The 12,860-nt window shown below is 36.0% G+C and overlaps 1 protein-coding gene across 4 annotated transcripts in view; it reads left to right on the top strand.

The window, feature by feature from the left end:
• The window catches only part of astn1 (astrotactin 1), a 333,499-nt gene that overhangs the window by 143,524 nt on the left and 177,115 nt on the right, over positions 1 to 12,860 (top strand). For all 4 annotated transcript variants that reach the window (XM_055032916.1, XM_055032915.1, XM_055032914.1 and 1 more), the window contains 2 exons: positions 1,087 to 1,253; positions 6,169 to 6,363. In XM_055032916.1, the coding sequence (XP_054888891.1) occupies positions 1,087 to 1,253; positions 6,169 to 6,363 (362 nt within the window). The remainder of the gene's footprint in view (positions 1 to 1,086; positions 1,254 to 6,168; positions 6,364 to 12,860) is intronic.

The raw sequence follows: 12,860 nt of genomic DNA, 5'->3' as shown, positions 1-12,860 counted from the left end.
CTTAAATTTAAAGCCATCAACTTCTGCTTTATGTGAAAAAAACAAATTACACTGCACCTTGAAATAAATGCAAATTAGACAAGATGTTACAGCAGACCTGTGAGCTTCATTAAGCCAAATGAGGCACCTGAACTTTGTACTGAATTCAGTGGGACTAGATAACAAAAAGAGCCAGCACAGATACGCTGTTGCTTGAAGGAATTCTATTGCCGAGTCTCCATTGTGAATGCAGTGGTACCTTGTTAAAGTGTACTTCATCAAAGTTGCCTTTGAAGTATTAGCTGACAGAAACTATTATGTGCAGTTGACTTGACAGGTCTATAAAAAAAATATCATGGGAAAGTCTGAACAAAGCTGTGGAAGACAGGAAAGCTGGGGTGAATTCAGGTCTTTGAGCTCTTTTATAAATTTGCTCCGATGCAGATTGTTTTTTTAAACAAGGAAATGTCAAATAACATTTCTAATTTCTGAGATTAAAAAAAAGTTCGTTTTCATTAGAGAAAAAATTCTCAGGGTACGAAAGAATCCGTCTCTCTCCTTTTGTCATTGAAAGTAAAAATACTGTGCAAATTATTTTTTTTTGTTTTGTTTTGTTTTTTTCTAATAAACCAGAATAATTTTAAAACGAGATGGCTCTTGATTGCAAAGTGTAATTAATTACAGTGAAGAATAAAAGTTTTAATTCTGTGTTTTTGCTCAAATTGAGCCATAGTGAGGAATTATTCATATCTTGTCACTAAAATGAGCTCATTTTAAAAATAACATACAGTCATTATACTTCAAAACAATACTTTGGATGTGTTACTATCGTTACTGACATAGTACTTTCAGCAAACATTGAATGTAAATCAGTTTGTTGTATTACTCGTTTATTCTGCACGGAGAGGTATTAAAACGGCCTTGCACTTTATTATACGTCTGCCAATAATCAAACACCAAGGGCCTGGTCTTTAAAAGACTGGATGTGTTTCAAAGCAGGTGTGCCACTCCGTTATCGCCACTGGAGCTGGAGAGCATGTGCTCGAATGACACAGGGATTTGAAAATATTAACCTGAGCCATTTCCTAACACTTATTTCTTTTACAGTGCCCTCCAGGGCTTAGTCCAATGAAGGATGGGACCGGGTGCTATGACCACCATATTGGCATCGACTGCTCAGACGGCTTCAACGGTGGATGTGAGCAGCTGTGCCTCCAACAGCTGGCTCCTCTAGAGGATGACCCAACCCTCTACAACATCCAGATGTTCTGTGGGTAAGCAACAACACAAGTCAGCGGTTTATATGTGTAATTACTCTTAGTTAATTTGTTTCATAAACCTGCCATCTTAAGTCCCGTCATCACTAATGAGACAGGGTGTCATACAAACCTTTATCCATCCTTTCATAAACGCAGGGAAAACATTTCAATTCAGTTCAGTTCAATTGTTACATATTGTAACATTGTCAATATGTAGCGATGTTACATCTTGAATTGGTTTTCTAGCCACAAACTTATCTGTAAGCCCAGTCCTTGGTTGGACCTTTGGGGTTTGAATGTTAAAGCAAACTACCCATTCAGTTAGAAACGCTGTAAAAACACTTTGTTTTAATAACTGTGCGGGTTTATGATGACATGAAGTACAGTTCACACAGTGACTTTGAAGACATTTCAGTAAAAGGATTTTTAATATACTCTATGCAAAAGAAAACAATTCGGCCCTTTCAATATTCTTGAAATATTTCTTCAAAATTGGTATAATCTACGTTAATATCATGTGGACCTGCCAACTAAACGGAGGGATGGATACAGCATATTGCTGAGTGTCTAATGTTTCTTAAGAAATTACTTCTTTCTGCACTTCTTTAAGAAACTGCTAGTCATCTCAGGATGCATTATTTAAAAAATCTACACTATATTAAACAAAGCAAACTAAGTATAACAAATGTGAAAAAATAAATTATAGTAATCTAGAATAACACACATGTGAATGGATAATAAAAATGCAGTCAAGGAGAAAAATGTGATCACTATTATGTGTGAGAATATGGGGTATTCTCACACACCCCTTATTCTCACAAGGGGTGTGTGAGAATATTACATAACCACTACTGAATTATTCTAAAAGAAAATACCAGCCCAAAAAGAAAGCTTCAAACCTAGTCTAAAATTTAAATATTGGCTCCTGGACCCACACTGGTATTTGATGCCACAAGAGAAAAGATAACTGAAAGTTCTGCTTCCTATAAAATCCTATGTAAAATTTTTTACTTCGAGGCAGAGAGGAATATGGAACTGCATGATGAGCTTAATCAAAACTTTATGAAACTATTTTATGCAAAGTTTTTTTTTAAAAATCATTAAGTTTTTAGGAAAAAAATAAACTCAAGCACACTTGTCACTGCACCAATCAGCTGGAATTTGTGCTGCTGATCCCTTCTAAGTATTTAATATCTAGGTCTTTTTATGGGAATGTGAGTCTTTCAGATCAATTTGATTAGCAATTTTGATTGTATTTCACATTTTATTGTGTCATGTAGCGCTGGTCTGGGTCTTGATTTGGCCTCAGGCCCTAAAAGTCTGTCTTGTCTCGATCTCGATACACTCTGGTCTTGGTCTTGTCGTGGTCTCAGGTTAGGCGGTCTTGACTCCAACACTGCTAGCTATAAAAACATAAATCTCATTATTTTATTTCTGAGAAAGTAAGTTCAACAGACAAAAAGTTAGTTGTTACATTTTAAAGCCAAAACATGGTGATAAAAGGCTTTGTGTTATTGTAACAGAACTGCGTCAAAGTACTTGGCTGTTTTACATAAAGACACTTAATGAACCAAGATGGGACTTTGCCTTTTGTTGTCATTTAACTCTCAGTAAATACTGAGAATTAAGACACTAAGAGGATATACGAGATCTTTTGGTATAGTTGTTTCAGTGCTCTGATGTTCTGTTATTATTTTGTTTACATTTTCCATACAACATCTTTTGTTCTTTTTCAATTGGAGGTTTTTATTTTATTTTATTAGGATTCCTTCACAGACTGAAATCATCTCAGAAAAAAAAAAACAATTTACAACAATTATTTAACCTAGCACTAGATATCCTTGAAATAAACATTTAATGTAGATTGTTTAAAAGTAAGTTTAATTAAGTCTGGTTAAGTAAATTAACCAGACTATATTATATAATATACAAACCTATACATACAAATAATGTAAGTTTGTATATTATTTATACAAAAATAATACATCTTGTGAGAACTACTGTCATTTCTGAACTGAATGTGTTCCATGCATAAAGATGCAAATTAAACTGTCACTTCTGAAGTGATATATTTTGGATCAGTGTTTGAGATAAAATGACACCTTTACTAAAGTGCTGCAACAAAACTGAGATGCTTTGTCTTCCATTTTCACCATCAATCCAATTAGGTAGCCTCCATATGATGTATTTACTTCAGGTTTGTAATTCAGAAACTGATTATGAACAACAGAGGCTGAATAAACTTCTCTCAACTTGTAACATTAGTTGTCACTTCAAAATGCAGTTTCGTCTCCACTAGATGTAACTTTTGTTGTGCTTAACTAAGACAGTATTTAGTTGAGGGAAAATATTGCTGATATATTCATGATGTGCTGCAGCAGATCTTTTCTCCCCTCGACAGCCACATGATTATCATCAGTCAGAGGTCTGTTAGGAAGGAAAGAAAGGTAGCATCCAAAAGAAATGTATGATTGGTTTGAGAAAATTATTTGTCATGAAAGGTTTTTGGAACAGATGAGTGGCTATGAAGGGCAAGCTCAAACTGTAATTCCTTGTACCTGACATTTTGAGATATCGAGAGTCAGTCACCTTGTAGTGACAGCAAACTAAAATCTGTCTGGCTTTACTTTTTTCTCTCATATCAACTTCGGGGAAATAATATAATATTGATGTCTATTTTATTACACCGAGTTTAGGTATTCAGTGTCTACTTTTGTGTCATGAGCCAAAGGGGTTGATATTTTCCAGCTGATCAACAGTAGAACAAATGTGGGGAGCATTTTGAGTTATTTACAAACTCGGAAAGTGTCAATTCAAAGTTTTTAAATGATGTCAAACACATGTATATAAAAAAGAAAGACACTATGATCATTTGTATGTTGTCACTCTGGAAACCAGTCCAGCGAGAAAATAGCTCTCAACGTTTCTGAAGAAACATCCCCAAACCAGATCAGCTATTTGGGGGTGTTAACCACAGCTGTTCATTTAAAATACTTTGTAATCACCTTGTCTCCTAGCATTGACGACCAACTTTGCTCAGATTTATTTCATACACAAACTGAATTCAAACACAGAGTTTACCATTTTGAAACCTTCAAAACTGTCATTCAAGACACGGGATGATTTCTTCATAGATTACTTTATTACTATTTTCTCAAAGACATAAGGTTTTTTTTCCTCTTCGGTTTCTTCTTTTCCCGTGGCCTGTCACATATGTTAAGAGATATCTACACTGTGTACATTAGTACAACCAATATAGACATGCATTATTCAGAGAAGCAGACACAAGTCCCATGGTAACTTCTGAGGAGCTTCAAAGATCCACAGTTCAGCTAGAAGAATCTATCCAGAAAGCAAGTAATTGTACTTTCCACAAATTTGCCCCAAACCATGGAGAAGATACTTCAAATCTGCAAAAAAAAAAAAAAAAAAAAAGAGCTCTGGTCACATGAGACAAGAATGAAATTTTCACATCAACCAGAACACACAACATCACTTCAGCCACGGTGGAGAAGGCATCATGCTGTGGGAATATGACTCCTTTTGTGTTTATCTTCAGTCAAATTGATAACTGCAAGTGTCTTAAGCTAAAAACAACAAAAAACATCCGGAAAGCTACAGGCATTCTCACTAACTCTAGGAAAAAATGTTTTAAGCAGGGACATGGAAGCTGACTAGAGGTGATGCTGGTGATTATATAGTTGGAGGCTGCAAAAAGACATAGTGGAGGATAACTGTACAGCAGGACAGTGGCTCATAACATACAACATAAAGCCATTGCTTTAACTTAAGCAAAGGCTTAAGTTAAAGAATGTCTGCACATATTTAGAATGGCCCAGCCAAAGTTCAGATGTTGTGTTAATTTATCTTGTTCTGTGTTCCGTATTTTCGTTAAATCAGCCTTTTCTCTGTTGAGTCTACGGTTACATTCACTTTCCTAGCTCCCCTGTTTACTCTCTCTCGCCCCCTGGTGTCGTTCTCTCTCCCTCTTACTCTCCGCTCTCCCCTCTCACCTGCAACCTGTTGTTGCTGTATTCACTCTCTCAGTATTTAACCACTTTTCTCACTGGTTCCTCTGTCATGCTTCCTGGAATTTATTTTCATGCTCTGTGGATCCATAAGCCTCATGTGTCTTTGTTCATGTGTTGCTTGTAAGTTGATCATTTTGGTGTTTTGAGACCTCCCATGTCTTGTCTGCACTTTGGTCCAACTCCTGCACTCAACATGACAGTTCTATATGATAATATCCCAATAAAACACAATGTTGTTTTTTGTCCGTTCACGGCAAAAAACATAAAAAAGTCATGTGGTATAAAAACCTTTGCAGCAAGTTTCAGATCTGATGTTTGTTTTTTATTTCTTTTGAATATCTGCACACATAAGCCGCCAGCATTTCTCATTAACTTCCCTTTAACATTCGAAAGCCAGAAGCTGTTGCCATCTCTCACTTCAATGTCATGCTGCAGAGCAGACACAGTATTTAACACTAATGTTACATCAGGGGGTTATTCAGACTGCTGTTTTATTTAACTCGTTGCAACAGCATTTGGTTCTCGTCTGTTCTCATAACGAGGATGCGGGTGAAACTCAACTTCATGTGGGTGCTTAGGAATAGCTTTTCTATATAGTAAACATGATTATCCCCTCTTCACCCTTCCTCTCCCCTAATTGTTGATGCTTTATTCTTTCTGTGGTTCATTTTATGGCAGGTCTTGTATAATGACATGGAAACAGCATCAGTTAGATATCAAATGTAGATTATTTGAGAATACTTTGAAACTTTTAGAGATACGAGTTGCCTCTGTGGCCTAGTCGATTAGAAAAAATGGACAGATGAAATACATTTTCAATATTTTACAATAAAAATTGGTAGGAAAAAAATTATCTCTTAAAAAAATAACCATTTTCTGCAATCCTGAAATCCTCCCAGGTGCATCGAGGACTACAAGCGCGGTCCTGATGGGAGGTCATGCTTGCCTCTGTCTGAGTCCTGTACTGAGGGTGTGGACTGCGGTGAAGCGACAGACATTCCCGCCAACCAGACCGTCTTCGGAGACCTCTTCTATGGCTACAACAACCACACCCAGGAAAGCACCTCTGGTCAGATACTGAAGGCCACGTTCAGGTAAACACAGCAGCTGTTTGTGAAATGTAGTCTGTGGTAGACTGCCTGCCATTTGTGCCTCAGCAGGGAAACAGTCGGGGGGGGTTAGGGTTTAGGTTCCCACAGTGCTGACATCTTTCTGATGGATCGCTTTCAAATAACAAACTCTCTATGGTGGCTGGGATAATATAGGTTGCTGTGGCAGCTGTATACAAAAGATAAAATAAACTTAGCTGTTCTATAAGGAATGACATTTTGGGCTATGTGCCACTATATAAGAAAATAGCTAAGGAATTTAGACAGAGCGAAATATAATAAAATATAATCAAATAAAAGGAAAAGAAACATCAAATCTAATAGACACATTATGAAACTGTTCATACAGTTCAAAAGTTGCATACGAGTCACTGTACATAAAACGAAACAATGCATATTTCAATTTGTGATGTCTTTGTGCTAGCTGATTGGTTTTCATTTTAAATTTCATTTAAGGCAGTATTTTATTGCTTTGTTGTCTGTACTTCTCTGCCATTTTCCTCTATTTCTGTGTTGCAAGGCAGAAAACTAACAGAAGTATTTATAACGGTGGCTACCAGATTGCAACAAGAGGTGCTCCAATCTCTTTCTGGGGTCTAATCTGGATAGCTATGCTTTTATTTGAAACATTTTGTGTTCTTCTTGTCCTCTTGTCAGCTAAAATTAAATAAAACACTCAATCCCTGCCAGCTGTACAGCATGGAGTTGAGCACCTACTTTCAGTTGTCTTTGTGTTTGTGAAATAATACAAACACAGAACAAGCCTTTTATGCATTTATTCACATTATCCTGCAGAGCTGCTGAATTTATATGCAGACTTCAGAGGCAAAGGTGGGATTGAGGGGCAGAATGAACTTCAGAACATTACAGAAGTTTGAAAAAAATGACTTTTGCGTCACTGGGTTCCAAATGTTGTGGAAATGGTCTTAAACATCACTACTTTCAGTACAAAAGATTTTCCATAACAAGTCCTATGAAAGGTCATTCTTCATGAGCAGGCTTGTAATCACGTGTTAACCTGAACAATAGTGAAAAGGCACACAAAGCAGTTTAGTCAATAGTGATTTCCTATTTTAATCAGTCAAGCACAAATCACAGGACCAATTTTAATGAGCTTTTACCAACTTTCATTACCGATTAGTATTGCTAGCTATAAGCAGTTCCTCTGTCATTTGTTCCTTTTGTTTTGAAGTATTCCTACAAACTCCCATCATTTCTCAATGCGTCATCGAACCTGAGATTGTATAAACAACAATGGAGAACAAAAAGCCAGGCTGACAGTTAGATCAGTCTCTGGCCTAAGCTGACGGTTCATTGCCAGTACAGATCTGATACTGATATTAGAGTGCATTGCCTTAATCTCTAACCCCAGTTTGTAACTGCACTTAAAATCTTAAATCTCAGATAAATGTTTGATATTCCACAGTCCAGTGGTTGTCCTGGGTTCTTAATGCCTTCCTGTCTGTGGTTCACTATAAGGTGACCTAGAATTGAAACGGTTGTAGAGTGCTGACGGTCTGTTTTAAGATTCTGAACAGCAGCTGAACTCGGTGTGACTTATTCTGTCAGTAACATCAGACTCAGGATGTATAAACAATGATTTTAGATCCTGATGTTTGGGTCCACAGGAGGGAGAGCCTTGGCCACAAGACAGATACTGGACTGACACACAGCATCACAAAAAATAAAAATCACCGACTTTATCACCAAGTTGAAATGTGCCAGTTCAAACATCCCTTAAAGGCAGTTTGTTTCATCTTTGGACTACATGCCAAAAATGTCGATCTCAGTAGGGTATTTAGTACAGGCTCTTTGCAAAATACATTCAGAGAATAATGCCTGCAGACTATATCAGTCAATAAAAACTGAGTAGTTCAGAGAGGCCAACGATGCCCATTGCGGCGAAGCTTTGAGCCGGTAATTTTAAACTTTACTAATGATCAAATAAAAGTGTGCCTTTGTGTCAGACTCCTAAAATACCTCTTTGTCAATGCAACGCCTTTCAAAACTACTCATATCCCTTGAGCTTTTCCAGATTTTGTCATGTTGCTAAGAGAATCTTCATGGTTTGTATTGGGATTTTATATTTAAGGCCAACTCAAAATAGTGCATAAGTATTTAGTAGAAGGTAGATAACTCATTGTTTTTTATTTTATTTCATTTATGAAGAAAAATCTGAAGTTTGATCTCCTCTAAAGTCCACTTAAGTTTAATTTCAACTCATTGCGATGATGTGTGGGCCTCTGAGACTTACTTGAGAATATCGGCGAGCAAACAGTGTGAGGAAGACCAAGGAACACAGCAGATAGGTCTGGGAGAAAGTTGTGGAAATGTTCACAGCAATGTTGAGTTACAAAGCAAAGTCCTTTTCCTGATTAGATAAAATTTTCCCAAGAAGAAAGATGAGCTAATATTTTCAATGTAACATTGACATGTGGTTGTATTTGTAGAGGAAGATCATTTTGCAAGGTGTTCACTAAGTGAGAGGATGACTATATCCCATACTTTTTTAATTTTTATTTGTAAAGGTTTTATTAACTGTTCTGAAAGAAAAACAATTGAAATAGTGAAATCTTTGAAAGGATTTCCAAATCACAGGGTTTTGAAAACATGTTTTTAGAATAAATTTGTGATGAATAAAGCATTTGGACATTTCTCTGGAAACAGAACATACTTTCTTATACCTTCGAAATAAAGCAGAGACAGCACAACACCATTTAACCCAAGTTTGCAATACGTATCATATGAACTGTGTTGGCGAGTGATTTTTACATCACCGACAGTGGTGTTGGTTTCCCAGGGGCTCCAGATCAGCCTTTGAGATTCTCCCGGGCTGGGATGCGTTTCAGGTTGCACATTAGCAAAATGGTTTCACAGGATGTGAAAACATATCAGATTGAATCGGTATCCGTAAAAGTTGTTTCACGTTGGGGCAAAGATTCCTTGACAGATATTTTCTGATCTCTTCTTCAAAAATTGAGAATACTGATAAGAATTTGCCCTCGTCAAACAACTGGCCAACATAAAATTTAGGAAAGTACTCAGGTGAGAAAATTGTGAAAAAGACAATTACCTCACTTTTTATCTTGAGGCTACATGTTAAACACCCATACAAGTAGAGCGGCGCATCTTTTCTAATTTGTACAGGGTTTGATTTGACGTGGAAAGTATTTTGAGGGTGGTTAATTATCTCTGTCTGCATGCTGTAATCATGTCCGCCGAACTCCGGAAGCCAGAAGGTCAGCAAAGGCATCTGTGGCCCAGGAATTTAATTTGGGCTGTGCATGGATTTTGCCGCCGGAGGCAACACACCCACTTAGGGATCCACCACCAGAGTCTCTGAGAGAGAGGGCTGGGTGAGGCAGGAAAGTTAATATCATCAATAATCTAAATCTCTAATGCTCTGATCTTATTTGAAAGAGCCTTCTGAATGGAAAGCGTGATCCGAGCCAGACTTCGACAAACACCAAATACTTCCTGTGAGGATGAGGTGCTGGAAGAGGAATGGAGACTCTACCGGGAGGCATGGTTAATGGAAGACCTAATTATAAGAGATTGCAGCAAACGAATTAAGGCTGACCAGGAGCCAGTGTGCTGAAATTAAATTTTACTGAGCTAGATATACACTTGTGCCTAAAATGGACAACAGTTATGTAATGTGAGCATTGCAGCTGCACACCAGAGATCCATTTGAGGTTTGACGTTTGTTAAAACTTCAGTTTATATTTTGAAATCAAACCCTGTACATTACATTTTCACAAAAATAAGTCAATTTCCCTTTACAGAAGTTAAATATTACGATTAAAGGTAACCTGGGATAATGGGTTTCTTATAAAACTGGATTAAAAAGGTGACACTACAGATATATAATTTAAACCATTTTGAACTGAAGCATCTACTAAATATATGCACAGTTGCTCTCACTTATTGAATCAGATGCCTGAATAAATTGTATTAAACATTAAACAGTGAATGGAACATGGAGTAAGTAATAAAAGAAAGTCTTGACTGAGGGAAAGTATGTTGGCTCAAATTGTAAACGTGTTCGTCGCCTCTAGAGATTTTTCCAGCATATAGAAAACATAAAAGAGCAACCTCACATGTGCTTATAAATTGAGGTTGACAGGTTTAAACAGCTGTGTCGCTTGGTTTGATAAGCAACGTAGATGTATGACCTGAATCTTTTTAGCAATAAGATGCGTTTAGTCACTTCTTAACCCAGATTTCTAACTACATAGTCTAGATTTTTAACATTTGCTGCTAGAAACAGTGATTTGTTAAATAAATGCAAGTATATTTTTTAGAAAACCTCACCAAATAAAAAGTAAAAAAGCTTTAGCTTTAATTTGTAGTACTTTTGAAACCAGAATGTGTATTTCAAAATTCATTAACAGTAACTTGTTTGCAGAAAATGAAATTAGTTTCTTATTAGGAGTTGCAACATTTCTTGAAAAAGGGGGAGAAAAAAATCAAATTAGAATCTCACCACCTTGCTGCTTCCTGCTGAGGTTAGAGGCATGATCTGCCATTAGACAAAAGAGCTAGACAATGTGGTTCCTGCTGAGAAGACTGAAGTGTTGCTTATGTCCATTAATCCTAATCGCAATGCTCTCCTAAAGTATGTCACTTGATAACCAGCACACCATGTTTTTGATGTGTTCAAATTTAATTTGGAGGAGCTGCAAAAAATAAAAACCTCACATTCTCTTTATTCTCTGATGAAAAAGACTAAAATACTATATTAAAGATCTATTTTTGCATCTTACAAGAACATATATCATACTTTTTAGAAGTTTTCTTTTTAAGTCACTGAAAATATTTATATTTATTTGCCAAAATAATCAAAAAAACATGCAACACAAAAATGAAAGAAAGAGGAAAAAGAAAGCCAGTCGAGAATAGAGCCAAAGTTGTAAAGAAGTTTGAAATGTCAAATTTGAGAAAAAGTCTACAACTTGATTTTTATTTTTTATTTTGAAGATTTTATTGAAGTCAGTGAAAAATGTGAGAAATAATGTTGCTTGAAGCTTTAACACACCATACATGTTATTTTGCATCACATTTTTGTAGCTAAAACACTCATCAGGACATCAGTTAAATATGTTCACTTTAAAAATGTTTCTTTCTTAAATCTACAAAACAATATTCCATTGTACACTGATTAGATCAGACAGAAGTCAGCATATACTTATTGCACATGTCGACATAGGTTTTCATACAAGAAACTTCTTTTTAAAATTACTCGTCTGCTTTGAAAACAGTAGAAAGATGGAAGTTGACCACGTTTCTATTATTCTGTGAAACAAGAAATCTTCTAGCATTCTGTTGTGCTTTTTGAAAATCATGACAATCTCACAAAAATGGCTGATTGAGTTTGGATTCAAGACAATAAAGTTCGTAACTTGCATGGTTTAAAGACTCAAAGATCAACTATGCATCAAATTATCAAACTTCAGTCTCATGAACAATCCTCATGTCATTCTCTACTGAGAACAAAATCCGTTTCATTTATCAACCAGATACTTTGACTTATTAGACTAACAATATGTCAGTATTGGCTTTATGTTTAGGATAATGACAAAGCTGAGCTCTGTAAAAGAACTGCAAGAAATTATTTTAAAGTTAAATACATTTCACTAACCCATTACATCCTATTAAAAGTAGTCACACTTCATAGTTTTTAAATGTTAAATAATATTTTCTGAAACATTTAAATATAGGTCTAAAGACAACATTGGATTTGATTTTATAGCCGACTGTAATGGAACCTTATAGACAGACTAATTTCCACAATACTAATGAGAGTATAAATTTCATTGCTTCAGTGAATTATTCATTGACTTTTACATTTACTGTGTTTTCACTGTATTAGCCCATTAAAAGATATGCCATCTAGATTGAACAATATTTGCCTATAATATATGTCAAGTTAAAAGGCTTTTAAGAGAAGCTTATTGAAAAGTTGATTTTCTGTTTTGCAGCCACTATATGTAATAAAAATGCAAGGCCGCATTTTTTTTTACATATAGTGCTTTTTTAGTTACAAAACAGCAAGTGAAACAGCATTCACACACATTTTGATTAGAAACCCTGTTTGTCCTTGAGAACTGGATACAGAAACAGAGGGAGAGAAAGAAAGTCTTTATGTGATCTTCACTGGCATCTCTTCAAAAGCCCCTACCCCACTGAGCAAGAGTGGCACAAAGCATCTGCCTCCCATCATTCACAAAAGAAATCAACATTTTATGCTGTTAAACGCTGGATGGAGGTTTCCCTTATCTTATGGTTTCCTTTACTTCTAAAATATCACAATGTTTACTTTTCTGGGTTTCTTCCATAGTCTCGATTGCTTTTTTGTTGTTGTTTGTGTTCCTTTTTTTGTTTTGGTTCTGTACACTCTCCTACCTTTTTTTTCTTCACCCCAACTCCCTTTTCAAACAAAATCCCATTTCCATCTGCAGAAAGCTGCAAAAAATGTAAAC

The sequence above is a fragment of the Poeciliopsis prolifica genome, unplaced genomic scaffold (genome assembly GCF_027474105.1).
Source record: "Poeciliopsis prolifica strain line A6 unplaced genomic scaffold, Auburn_PproV2 SCAFFOLD008, whole genome shotgun sequence".
NCBI classification, from domain to species: domain Eukaryota; kingdom Metazoa; phylum Chordata; class Actinopteri; order Cyprinodontiformes; family Poeciliidae; genus Poeciliopsis; species Poeciliopsis prolifica.
Note: the sequence above shows the minus strand (reverse complement) of the source record. Positions and strands in the feature narration are given on the sequence as shown.